The sequence below is a fragment of the Maylandia zebra genome, linkage group LG6 (genome assembly GCF_041146795.1).
Source record: "Maylandia zebra isolate NMK-2024a linkage group LG6, Mzebra_GT3a, whole genome shotgun sequence".
Classification (NCBI taxonomy): Eukaryota; Metazoa; Chordata; class Actinopteri; order Cichliformes; family Cichlidae; genus Maylandia; species Maylandia zebra.
The window spans coordinates 20,131,355-20,145,489 of NC_135172.1; the positions used below are offsets into that span (position 1 = coordinate 20,131,355).

The 14,135-nt window shown below is 38.1% G+C and overlaps 1 protein-coding gene across 3 annotated transcripts in view; it reads left to right on the top strand.

The window, feature by feature from the left end:
• The window catches only part of inpp4b (inositol polyphosphate-4-phosphatase type II B), a 189,994-nt gene that overhangs the window by 23,184 nt on the left and 152,675 nt on the right, over positions 1-14,135 (top strand). For 2 of the 3 annotated variants that reach the window (XM_076884829.1, XM_076884830.1), the window contains exon 3: positions 10,985-11,103. In XM_076884829.1, coding sequence (XP_076740944.1) covers positions 10,985-11,103 — 119 coding nt within the window. Of the gene's footprint in view, positions 1-10,984; positions 11,104-11,721; positions 11,932-14,135 lie in introns of those variants that run through there. The other variant, XM_076884831.1, reaches the window with a different exon arrangement.

The window sequence follows — 14,135 nt, forward strand, 5'->3', positions numbered from 1 at the left end:
CTATTCTGTTGTGTCCTTCAATTAACAAAAGAAGAATAATTTCACATCAGCATTTAAAGAAGCCCTACTGGAATTGTTTTATTTATTAGCTGTTGTTTTTTTTTAGCCTAGACAAGCTCAAAAATTCATAAAATTATTTACATTCGTCAGGTCTGATGAAAAATTACATATTTTAATTGTGTCACACATGTGGGGCAAAATTGCTCTGGAGAGCCACCTATGAGTTGTTAAATGAAGCCATTTCCTGAGCCATATTAAATTGTGCAGCTTTTGAGTTTTCATGAGAGGGCGTGGCCGTGACGCCACAGCGAATTTTGATCATTTACATTTGCTCTCATTCCCACAGATGTTTGGTTCAATCTGGACCAAACTTCTCTGCCCCAAACACATTTTAACTGCCATATTTGACACTGGTGACAGCGCCACCTAGTGGGAACAGGAAATGTCATGTTTTACACTTTGGGATACAGCGTTGAGGTGGATGACCCCAGCAACCTCAAATTTGTCCAGGAAAGCCTGAAGGAGTTGGTCTTGTGTTACATTGAAAACTGTAACACAAAACTGTCTGTTGCTGGCAGGACGATGAATTTCAATGTTCCACCATGAAGAACAAAACTGCTGTAACTCAAAGAAATCCTGTCCAACCGCTGCCAAACTTCGCAGACATGATAAGAGTCCCACCCTGAACACACTGATAGCGCCACCTAGAGTCAACACGAAATGTCATGTCTTATACTTGCATGTGCTGCTCTTCACAGGTTGAGCACATCCACCTCAAAAGTGGTGAGAATAACCATCAGGACATTATGATGCTTCAGTGTGAAAATTGTGAGTTTATATTGAACGGCACACTCTGGTGGTATGGCGATTCACCATGAAACAGGAAGTAATTTTGAGGGACTTGGAAAACTCAAAAACTCATTAAATCTAGCACCGAGCTCCATTGTGATGATTTAGCTCACAGAAGTAGCACCCAGTGTGGTCTTCTGCTGCTGTAGCTTATCTATTTTTATCTATCTATGTTGTGCATTCAGAGACGCTCTTCTGCCACCTTTGGTCATATCATTTGGTTATCAGAGCTACTGCTTCCTGTATATTCTGGCCATTTTTCCTTTCACCTCTGGTATCAACAAGGCATTTTCCTCAGAGAACTGCAATATTTTCTTCTTTTTTTCTCAGTGTAAACTCTAAAGATGGATTTGTGGGGAAAATGCCAGTAGATCCACAGTTTCTGAAATAGTCAGACTAGACACCAACAACCATGCCAGATTCAAAATCACTGAAATCTACTTTCTTCCTTATTTTGTTGCTCAGTTTGAACTTCAGCAGGCCATCTCTATGTCTAAACAAGTGATTGTGCTGCCATGTTATTGGTTAACTGTACATGTGTTTAATGAGCAGTTGAACATATACTATATACCACTTCATTTAGTGGCCAGTTAGTGTAGTTTAGCCTTCTGTTGCTGTGTGGTTTTGCTTAGCTGTCAGCATGACAAAGTATACCGTCTTCCATCTTAAGTATGGCCCCTGTTCTGTTATTATCTAATGCGTTAATTAGTTGCTTGTTTTACTCTGTGCTGGTCTTTTTTATCGCTGTTGTTGGTTTTTGTGGCTGGGACAAGCAGCTATTCTGCCCTTTATTCCAGAGAACATTTCTACATACATCCATGGCACCATAAAACGGAAACAAGTTCTAATATACCTGGAAAAATATGTTGAATCGGTGACTTTTTAAGGCAAAATTTGACAGCAAAAGTCAGATTATGTCTTGTAATTTTGTTCAAAAAGCTTTATCTATAATTTTGTCTTAAGCTATCAAATGAAATGCAGAAAGGTAGATTGCGATGAAAGGGCTGCTTCAGCCCAGCTGGCAGTGCAAGTGCACCATCACATCTTACTCAGCTTTTATCCAAGTATTCCAAACAGCTGAATAAGTCGTCTGTAGTGACAGTGAGTTCAGTTAAACCTCAGTCTAGTGGTGTTGCTCTGGGTTTGGAAAGCCACTATTAATCAACTGGTTCAGAGACAATTGAGGAGGATTAAAAGTGCTATTCTTTCTTTTCTAAATTCCACAAATCAAATATCAGTATAGTTTATGTGTCTTAAATTACAGTAGAGTACAATGATGGTTGCTAACCAAGGCCGCATCTGAAATCCCTTAGTAGGCTATAACAATATGAGAGATGTTGGAAATCTTGGTAAGAACCCAAGAGTGTGCAAAGTGCATACTATTACAGTATGCATTAGGATTTAGGCTCTTCAATAGATGATTATGAGCTAGGATATTAGACCCAGCTGCTTACTTAAGTATCCATAAAGCCATAGTAAGACATTTTAAAATAATAGTCAACTGAATATTAAACATAAAAGCATAATAAAATTCCTCAGTTGTCAAACTGCTGCTATAACTGCAGTCCAGACCACACATGTTTGGGTAATTACACATCTTTATATTTAATGATCTGTATTTTGGTACGAATGCAAAAAAACAGTGATTACTACAAAAAACCTAACCAGCTTTGATTGAATCGTTTAATACACTCTTTTTAACACATAGTGATGAAACTTTAGCTGTCAAATTCAACAGGTTACTCAAACTAAGCTGTCATCTTAATATTTTGTGGAAAAGAAAACAGACAAAACACAGTTAATAACACATGCCCTTTACCAGGCTTTCACTGTTACCACATAACAGTCATCTCTTACTTTGGGGTCTTGCTTGCCTTTTAGTTTAGCTGCTCAGCTGAACTGAGTTCAAGTGCTTAATTTGACCAGTGGAGAACTTCTCACCTCTAGACCCTTGGTTGCTTTTGCTGTTTCTCTTGGATAATTATCCCTGAGTTGTGAAATATCATGAGCTTTTCTTCTTTCTCCACACTTTCTTCTTTCCATCATTTTGAAGTTTTATTTTTCTTTAATCAGTCTGTAGAACTTTTCGTTCGGTGGGCTCTCTTTTGAGTATATTTTTGAAAGCCAACTTTCTGGGATTTCTATCTTGCAGTGAATCTTCAGAGGCAAAACCTGTGTGCACGGGCTTTTTTTTTTTAATCTTTCTTTTTTTTTTAACTAAAACTTTTTTTTTATCTTCTTCACTGACATGGTTACATCTCTAATATTCTTACTAGTTTATATCTATGGGCAGGATGTAGATAAGGTCATCTACTACCATATTTGGTATACTAATACCACATTTACTTGAGGAAAAGGTACGAATGGTTGCATGAGGCATAAAGTGTTTTGAGTGCTCAGGTAGAATAGAAAAACATTTTAAAGGCACCAGTCTATTTAGTTTATGATACTATTTTTCAATTTTAAAACAGTACTAACACGGAATAAAGTACATCCAAAAATCCATGAACATGCAAAGCTCTAACTGAAGTCTGGTAAACAAAGAGGTTTCTTGTTTCTGCTGCTTTTATATCTGTAGCCTTGTAATGGCTGCATGTTGTCCATTTACTGTAAACTGAGTTATTTCCTTTCATAATTCACTCTATGGTCCCCTGCTGTGGCACAGCACTCACAGACTAATTTAGCAGCTCTATAGTAAATACAGACAGAGTGATTCATCTAAAGAAAAAGGAGACAGGGTTGTTTATGGTTTCAGCAAAAAACTTTTAACTGTAATATCACAGAATGAAATGCTGTATTTTGAATACTCTTAAGTGAGTCTCGTGATGAGACATACCCTGGAGAAGTGGAGGAATTAGCAAATTTGATTTAGTCTAATGGAATCAAAAGTCAATTTCAGAATTGATGTCACAGGGTTTGGATGTAATAGATGGGCTATTTTTATCAGTACCTCTGACACAGGCTCTTCAGATTCTGGATCCAGAGCAATGTACAATGCAGCACATTTGACTCTTTTGAAAAGCACTCATTTACATTTAAAAAACTTTTGGTGTCTTGATGTTGTTTTTCTGAATGTTTATTCGGGCCAAAATATGTTTTACTTAACCTATTGTAATTTTTTTTTGTTGTTATCAAGAGCTAAAGCAAATATTCCTGTGTCTGTTCCTTCTTTCTGTGGCTGTGTGAGATTCCGGTGTACATCCATTTCTTTGATTTAACCACTCGTGGATCTCTTTTGGAAGAACCACAACATGATGAGTGATGGTTTAAGAGTTTATTCCTTCTGATATACCAGATTCCCTTTCTTTGATCAACAATTTTAAAATGAAAACAACAAATAAGCGTATACTAAAGTACTGTGCAAAACAACAAACAACATTGTCATCATAAATATTGTTCCTCTCTATGATCAATCAGGTATTTGAGCTCCTTAATCAAACTATATAGAATATTTTTTTCACATTGTGTGAGGTAGTTTGCTGTGTTTGAATCGTTTGACAGAACGAGTTGCTTAAGTAATGTACGAGCTTTAACTTTGAATCCTATATCCACAAGTGCAGCTGAGGCTTTTTAAAGTACTGTATCCCATACTTAGTTACTACAGAACTTAGATATTTAAAAAAAAAAATTATATCATTTGTATCGACCCAGTTAAACACAGACATATTTTTTTCTTTTCTTGGTAATTCAGTTTGTTTTAATTCAGTTACATCTGTGAAGCTCCCACCACACGGTTTTTATGCTGATGTCAACTCTAGAGAAGGTTTGAAACTTTACACTCACCGAGGCAGCTCTGCAACTTTACATGGTCTGAACACTTTGTGGGTGAGCAGCTGTTACAGGAGTAATAACTGCAGATGAAGAAATTTCACAAACTGAATTGTTGCAACAGTGGCATCCTATTACAGTGCCATGCTAGAGTTCGGTGAGCTGTTTAGAATGACCCATTCTTTGACAAATGCTTGTAAACAGTGTTTCTTACTCAAAAACAGTAATGTATCACACATTGCTCATTGCTTTTCTTCATCACTTAACCAGAGTAAGGAATTCATTACACCACTTGATATGTTACTTCCCTGTTACTCAGTAAAATGACGTGAAATGCAGTCTCATAATTAGCTGTATAAACCTCAGGTTTTTTTCAAGTTAACAGAAACTCGACAACACAGAGTTGAGAACCAGCCCAAAGAGACTAAAAAGTAACTGGCACAGTAATTCTACTTTTGCATGAAGTTCAAGCCCTTGCTGCACTTTACTATCATGCTCTCATCCTTTTTGAAAATAAAAATAAAAGTAATGTTTATATCTCCCACCCACCCACACACAAACTGAAATGAGCTGATTGTGTTATGAGGGAAGAAAAAAGCATGTTTATTTAATTTTTTCCCCCCCGGTGTGCAGACAACTGAAGAACCTTTGTAACAGAAGTACATAATTGTAACTGCAGTTTAATTGTAGAATTTAGTATTTTTTGTTATATTACTGCATTGCTAAAAAATGTAATGTGATTACAGTAATGCGTTACTTTAAAACAGATTGATTATAGATTGCAGCTGGTCCAAAGTAAAGGCCAGTGAATTAAAAATGGAAGGACAGGTGGTATAATTTAATAACAGTACTGTTAAGCTCTTAAATCCTCTTTGTTTTAATCTGGACCTCGGGACAACTAGGATGAAGTGGGAATGTGGAAACTTAAAACATCAGAGAGGTAAGGAAGTACAAGCCCATGCAATAAAATCTTAATATCAATCTTAAGCCTGACTGGAATTCAGTGTAAGGAAGTCAATATAGGCGATACGTGGGCCTGCTTGCATATGCCAGATAAGTTGGGTAACTGCATTTTTGGACCAACTGCAGTCAACCAAGCAACAACAGCCTGCCATCTAAATAAAGACTGTTAAAACTGGCTCAATGAAGCGACATGACGGCATGAATAAGCTTTTCACATTCTTCTAGGAAAGAAACAGCTTGACCTTCACAAGTATCCAAAACTCAAAAAAAGTTAGTTTTACTTGTTTATAAAGGTTAAAGTACCTTCAAAGATCATTCCCAGGTTCTTTACATTGGGGAGTCTCCATCTTTAAAGGCCAGGGGTTGCCAGTGTTATGGAAGTCCAAACAACATGACTTTTATTTCTGATCATTTAAACTATGACAGTTTAGCTTTTTAGCAGGCAGTGATAAGGCCTGTCAGAGGTGTCATAGTTTAAACAGAGAAATCTACGGCGAACACACCAACATGTACTTTAATGTTTATTGTTTGCTACACATACTTCATTTCAAATAAGAGGCAAGTTTTCTTCATAAATCTAACTATTGTGTGATTTCTGGCCTCTCATCATGTATTATGGTTAAAGTCACCAACTGTTATGGTGACTGTTGTATAATGTATGAAATACACATTTTTTTCTGTATATTGTTTTTTTACTGTATAGATGTTAAATGTTAACTGAGAACTGGGTGCAGGTTTTTGTAAGATTTTCTTTAATAATAGTGAAACACGACAGACTTTCACGCTGTCACTTTGTTTTGTGAATTACCATCCAAACCCTACCTTTAACTGAAGCCCTTTTAAAATTTCATGCTCTTAGTCGACCTTGAAGAAAATATTTCTCTGCTTTATTTGATCAAGATAGGTTGAAAAGGAATAGTAAAGGCGCAGATCACAAAAAGCTTACATTTTTTATGGTGAAAGCATTCTTTTCTTTCTCTCCCTGCTTTCTTGCAGATGAGTTTGTGACAAATGCTCATTAAAACCTGTCTTTTTTTTTTTTTTTTTTTTATGCTGCTCTTTAAAATGCCAGCGACAGTCACCTTGACAGCACCATTGCCTCTCCAGTGTTGTTGGAAAATGCCTGGTTTTGAATTTGTTTTCAGTGGGTGGTAATCACAGTGTCTGTAAATTTGTCTTTATAAATTGAGGTTTACTATATCCTGGATGCCCCCCTGTAATATATTAGAAGGTGTTTTACAGCATAAAAATACCAGTTACACACAAAAACACTTAGTCATCCTTTTTCACTTCACTATGTTAGAAGTACATCTAAACCAGGGGTGTCAAACTTAATGCTTGGGGGGCAGACTCTGCAAACAGTCCCATCCCACCTTGGAAAATGTGAATGTGACCCTATTGTTATAGCTTTTCCTTTTGATAAACAGCGCAGCCCAATTGCTATTTATGGTACAACAAAATAATAATATAACAGATAAACAAATAAATGACAGAAAAGTTCCCTTTTTTTTAATCTGCTATAGAAATTTCTGTTTAAAAAATGGGAGAAAAAAGCAGAAGTTTTTTTGTAAATTAACAAAAACTGTATATTTTGAACTACCAGAACTTTTTTCTCCAATTTTACAAATTTATCATGTCGTTTTACTGTTCCGGCCCACATAAGATCAAAGCGATTAGTACTCTAAGCGATCGGTGTGAGAACCGGGCAGAACACTTACATTCTCTTCCACTAGAGGGCAGTACACCTACCAGCAGTGTTGCCAACTTAGCGACTTTGTTGCTATATTTAGCGAGTTTTCAGACCCCTTAGCGACTTTTTTTTAGAAAAAAAAGTCGTGAAAGCGCGTATCGCTTTTACTCTCAACAAGCAGCGGGTGCTGTAATGCAGTCAGTTATTCTTTTACTCTTTTACTCTTATGCTGTTTTGTGGATCACAAGGTTTAAAACTACTTATAAACACACACACAAAGTAACTCCACCAGAGTGCCTATTTCGGGTCACTTTTGCCGGTCCAAGCCCGGGTAAAGGAGCAGGGTTGGAATTGTGACATAAAAAAAAACAATAATTGCTAAAAGAAATTTAATTTGTAGTTCTAAATAAACTCTAAATGCATTTAGGACGTTTTTTACTCACTTTATGTCTCTTCCACGATGTTATTTCTCTCTCCAACAACATAGGTTACAATTAGATTGGCATGACCAATTATGCAAATTAGGCGATGATGTCATTTAGCGACTTCTAGCGACTTTTAGGACAGCCAATAGCGATTTTCGTTACTGAGGAGTTGGCAACACTGCCTACCAGCTCTAATTAAATGGGTCGCCAACTGCCAGTAAAACAGACGAAGAAGAAATTACACGCTAGCCATGTTCTGAGAAGTGGCAGGGCGTTATAGGGCATTAAATATTTGAAAAGAAAAAGTAGTCAATCTGTCCTGGAGAAAATTCCGACCCACATGAAGACCCTAGTTTGGTGGTGTGCCGTGTGATTTTTCTAATGTGAAATATGTGCCGTGGCTCCAAAAGGTTGGGAAACACTGGCCTAAACATTATATTCAGGCTGATGTAGATACCGCATGAAGATATGCCTTTTTCATAAAGTTTCACCCACTGAATCATATTGTCCATACGTCTTAGGTTATATTTTTTGTTTTGTTCTTTTGCACACTGATGTAAGGTGACCACTCATTGCATGCCCGAATTGTGCTGCACAGATAAAATGCAGCTTTTGGATCTCATCCAGGGAGGTTCACAAACTTTTGTCATTACTGTTCTTGAGTGCATACAAATGCTAATTAATACATAATTTCAGAGCCATATGGTGTAATTTACCGAGCTGGATGGTTTTGAGCTTTCATGTGAAGCAGCTGTGAACATTAGAGTCACATCCTTTGTGTTTTTGTTCAATGTGCTGAAAAACTATAACAGCAGACGTTAGCATTCTTCCATCTCCAGACCTCACATAACATGCTTTGAAATATTCAGGAAAAACCAAGAAGCTTTGTTGCTGTTTGACTTCACTGCTGTGCATCTGACTCTACCAAGGAGATCACAAGGTTGTCTTAGTGGATTCGTGTTTATCATTTTAGTTGTGATTATCGCTGGCATCAGCGAGTGTTCTTAGTGCATCTTATAGTATGCTAGAGAGAGCTGCTGTTCGGAACCATTCATTCAACCTGATTTGCTGTACAGAAGTTGTGAGATAAAAATTCTTCCTGTCCTTGAAAGAAATGAGTGCTGAGTGACAGGCTGCTTTTGATGCCAGAAATGAAAGCCATCATAAAGCTGATATCTCACTGCCGGGGGGGAGTTTGTCTCGCCTTGCTGCCATTTTAATTGACTGCTGAGGCAGCAATTTTAGTACAGTGCTGTGTAAAAGTCCTGAACCAACCCTCATTGTTTATTCTGCAAGGAAAATGGGCAGAGGTGGCAAAAGTACAGACATTCTGTACTTAAGTATAAGTACAGATACTAGTAAAAGTTGTATAAGTTGAAGTTGAAGCCTATACGTTTACTCAAGTGAAAGTAAACATATAGGCTGTGAAATGTACTCAAAGTACAGAAACCAAAAAGTACTTCTTTGGAGGACGTTTCTACCTGCTATTTTTGTGCAGCAAAACCTGAGCCTTGTCCAATATTTATATAATAATAAAATAATAATAAAGTTTAATTCTAATAAATGTACCCAGCTTACATCAGGTACGTGGAACACTAGCAGAGAAAAAAAGGAAAATAAAAAAAGTAGTTCTTTTTAAAATAAAAGTAAAAAGTTCCCAAAAAATAACTACTCAAGCAAAGATACCTGAAAATTCTTCTTCTGTTTGGTTATGACCACTTTTATTCTTCAACACAGCCTGAACTCTCTTAGGAAAACTTTCTTGTTTCGTCAGGAATAACTCTCCAGTCTGCTTGAAGGACATTCAAAGCTCTCCTTGGGATGTTGGCTGTGTGTAGCTCGGACTCTGGGGAGGCCAGTCCATGACTGTTGGGTTTTTCTATTGCATGTTAGATCAAAAAAATGACAGAACTTTTCTGTGTTCATAATTTAACACCACTGGCTGAAATGCAGCCCTAAATCCTAACAGAGGCTCCACTCTGTTTTCCACGTGGCTAACGACACCGCTCTCCTTACCTCCTTCATACATATTGACGACAATTTGGACAATTTTAAATTTGGATTCATTACTCCATAAGACCTGTTTCCACTGATTTTCATTCTTGATCTTGTGATTTAACACACTTCAGGCTTTTCTCCCTGCTTCCCTTCCTTAATGGTTTCTTGACAGACACCCTTCTACTGACACCATTTTTGATGAGGCTTCAGTGAACGGTAGATGGATCTCCTGAAGGGCCTAATGAATCTTTAAGGTCCTGTGTCAGGTCTTTGCTGGATTTATTTTCCTATGTCTTAAGGACATGCATTTCAGATGACTGAAAGACATCAGTTATATATATATCATTTTCAGGTTTTTTTTTTTTTTTTTGACCTGCCACTTCTTCTTTTATCCTCCACTTGTCCAGTTTCTTCAAATTATTTTAGGACACACTGCACAGCATGCCAAGATATGCCCGATTTTCAGCTAATAGATCTATGTGACTCACCTTGTTGGTGCGAAAATACAATTTATTCCTGGCAATTTATGTTTTGCAGATTCAACTAAAGAAATGGGAACAAAGTGTTTTAGTAACAGGCTGCAGGCACTTAAAAATATAATTTAAAAGATGTCTGTTATGTCTCGACACGACACTGGTTCGTTCCTTGAGTCAGATGTCCTTTCTCATAGATGAGTTTGTTTTGGGGGTTTGAGGTCTTGATGCATAAAGTAAGACTTCTTGATTAAGGTTTAATATTTAAGAGTATTTTGGAAATATATTGAAACAATAAACATGACAACACATCGATTGAGCTTTCAAATATCATGTTATCTTTATCATAACGAATGTGACATATTTGTTTAATCTAAGTTATGTGTGTGTTTTTAGAATCACTGGAAGCTAAAACTCACTGAATTAGTCCTAACATGCAGCACGTGTAGCTGCTTGGGTCTTTTGTGATGTTGTTTTGCACTTTCACATATGAATTTTAATATATAAAGCTACCTTGGCTGTTTTTTCCTTTCTTCTTGTATAGTTTATTGTTGTTATGTTATTATTATTATAATACAATATAGTTTATTTATATTATATTATTGTTGCCTTGTACTGTTAGTATTTTCTACAGTCTAATGTCATGTTTTGACCCACTGTCATGTGATTTGTGTCACTTCACTTTATATCCTAAAGGAAAATCTTCCCCTCTCATCTTTCATCCCCTTCTCCTCCCTTCTATCCTCTCGTCTCCTGTTTCTCTCCATCCTCTATGCTCCCTGTCGGCTCTCCCTTCCTCCCTATCTTCCTCTGTGTAGCCTGTAATGATCTGGTGGCCTCAGGCAGAGACAGGAAGCCCAATGCTTTGGTCCAGGTGGCTGTCATAGATCCCCACAAGCAGCACCTCGTGTCTCACGCCTGCACAGAGATAGTTGAGGTAAGGCATCACACGCACACGCACCATCCTCTTGCTTGTCTCCGGCCTATGATGTTTGTTGTTTTGCCGTATCTCTGGGTCACCAAGTCTCCGTTGGTATTCTCTCCATCGCTGTCTGCCCTCCTTTCTATCAACCTTGCTTTTCCATCTGACTCACTGAACTGGAACAGACAATGAGCCCTAACCTTCTATTTCTAGTGACAGCTGAGTCCAGACATTCACATGAGTGACTGTGTTGTGTGTCAATCATGCATTTACAGTACATATACAGTATGCGTTTGTGGGTTTAATTGTGTGTGGGTAAAACAGTGAGAGTGTTTTGCGCTCTTTGACCTCTTTAAATTCTTCTTCTTTTACTTCCACCGTGACAGTGTTGTTGCTGAGACAGCAGCCACATGAGTGTTTTCTGGGCAGCAACAGCTGCCCCCGTCCCACTTTGGAACACCCACCTACACACATGTGCAGAGGCCAACACACACACACAGTCCTTTTTTTCTCTTCTCCTTCCTCATATGAGGGCAAAGTTTCCAGGCGCATAGAAAGGAGACACTATTTCCCTCCTAATCCAGTAAAGCTAAATTAGCATAACCGTCTCTTTCAAAGACTGATTTCAACTGCTTTTCCCCTCAGTCAAGGGAGCAGCAGAGTATGTGTGTTTGTGCATGTGTGAGTGGAAAGACAGGATGTGGTAGGACACTGTATGCTGGCTCAGCCAGCTCTGCAGACACTCTGAAGGCTGCTGGAGTTTTGATTTCATGGCTGTAATGTTAAGGATTTGGAGTATGATCTGAGGATATGAACTGCTTTTGTCTTCACACAAAAAAAAGGGTACGTACCCATTCATTGTGATTTAATGAGTGTGTTTTAAAAGAGAGGTTTGCACCCTTACAGAGAGTCTGGTAGATTTGCTGTCCGTATATTCACTTTATTAGTCTGGATTGTGTCATAAAAGTGAACATTTCTTCTGTTACATAAACCAGTGTATTTAGCATTTCCCCCCAGAAACCGGATCAATCAGAAAACCAATATTAGTGTTATTTGGACTCAGACTTGAAGCCAAACTGAGAAGAGAATATGTCTTGTTGAAATAATCTTTGATTGAAGTTTTAATGGAGCAAGGGATTCTTGCCTGTAGGCTTTCACACTTAATACAGAAACAAATGTTTATTAACTTGTATGACCAAAGGCAGACGTGTGTGTGTGTGTGTGTGTGTGTGTGTGTGTGTGTGTGTGTTTGTGTGTGTGTGTGTGTGTGTGTGTGTGTGTGTGTGTGTGTGTGTGTGTGTGTGTGTGTGTGTGCAGGCGTGCAGGCCCCGGGGAGCTTACTCTATGTGTATTATTTGAAGACAGCACTTGTGTTTTCACTGTTGTCACATTCCCAGGATGCTTTCTCTCAACAGCTGCTGTCGGCTTTGCGAGCGCCGGGCCTGGCTGGCTGTGTGAAGTCTTGCTCGTGCAATATGTGTGCTATCATGCTGTATGTGATAGAAAGATTTCATTTAGAAGATAAATGATAGAGCATGCCAGGTGCTACAAAGCCTCTCTGGTCCCGCCCGTCAATCGTGCTCAGGTCAGGGGGAAAATGTTCTTTGTTTTATGAAAGCTATATGATCACTCTTTATGTCTCACCACTCACATGTTTCAGAGGAAGTAAGAACAGGGACTCGCAAAACACAAGAGGAACAATTCCAGGTGTTTTTAAGAGCTCTTTGGAGCCGTTGTTGGGATTACTACTCAAGAAAAGTAATGGATTACATTACTCATGTTTCTTAAAAAGAATGCAGCACATTACTTAATTACTTGCCAGAGAGGTCATTTGTTACACTAGTCACTACATTACTTTCTTGTTACTCTATAAATTCACCTGAAACCCATTGTCTCATAATTAGCATTTAACTATATAAACTTACAGGATACATTCCCACACACCAACACAAATCCCTATCCTAATGATGACATGCATACGATTTTTTCATTTAGTTTTTAAGTATGAACACAAAGCAAAGATTAAAACCAGCACAAAAAGACTTTAAAGCGATCGCCACAGTGAGTCTTCTTTAGAAACATGAACAGGTGTAAATGGAGGCCCCAACCTGACTGCTCATTACTGCTTTTGTTACCTGTTGAAGATCAGGCTGTCCGATGGTCTGGGGTCAGCATTCACTCAGCTTGAACGTTACTCTGGGTTCTTGGCTAGCTTAGCGTTATCATGCTGGTGCAGATGCTTGCAAAGAGGCGAAGTTGTGTTAGCAGCATAATGCGGCTTCTGTCTGTCCTGCATGCAGTTTCCACTTTACCGTCGCACTCATGTCTTTTTTAGTGCATGTTTGTTTGGTGCACCTTTGTAAGTAATGACATATTTGTAACTGTAATGCAGTTACTGCTGAAAAAATGCAGTGTGTTTACAGTAACACGTGACTTTGTATCTCATTACTCCCAACACTGTATATAACTTAAAGAGACAAAGTCACAAAAAGAACAAAAACATTGCAACCTGAAACAATAGGAAGACAAAAAGTGGGCTCAAGTGGATTGCATTGTTTTATTTACATCCCAACATTTTTGTAACTGGGGTTGTAGTACAGAACCGGGACTCTGTATTTTAACTTGACTCATTTTGTCTCCATAAGCAGATTTATGTCTCAGTGCGGATACTGCAGCTTAACCTGCGGTTGGTAAAACAGAAAAGCGACAAGTGACAGCTTAAATGCTGAAAAAAAGGTTTTTGGTCACATTGTATTTGAAGCTACCAACACACACATACAGACACAGAAAAATGCCATCTGGTATTTTACCAAATGTTCAGAGAAAGGAGATGTCCTTTTTGTAGAAATTGTAAGTCCTTTGTTTTCCACATGTGCATGCTTTCTCTGTGCTGAGCCTGACACAAGAGACAGAAATTGGGATGGAAAAAGTTGCATTTTCTGCCAATCCCTAATACTTCTGTGTAGGAAAATCCCTTTCCTTAAACATGGGCAATGGGTCCAGAAGTGGTGGTACTTGAGGGGATTTGACGTCATGCAAAGGCAGGG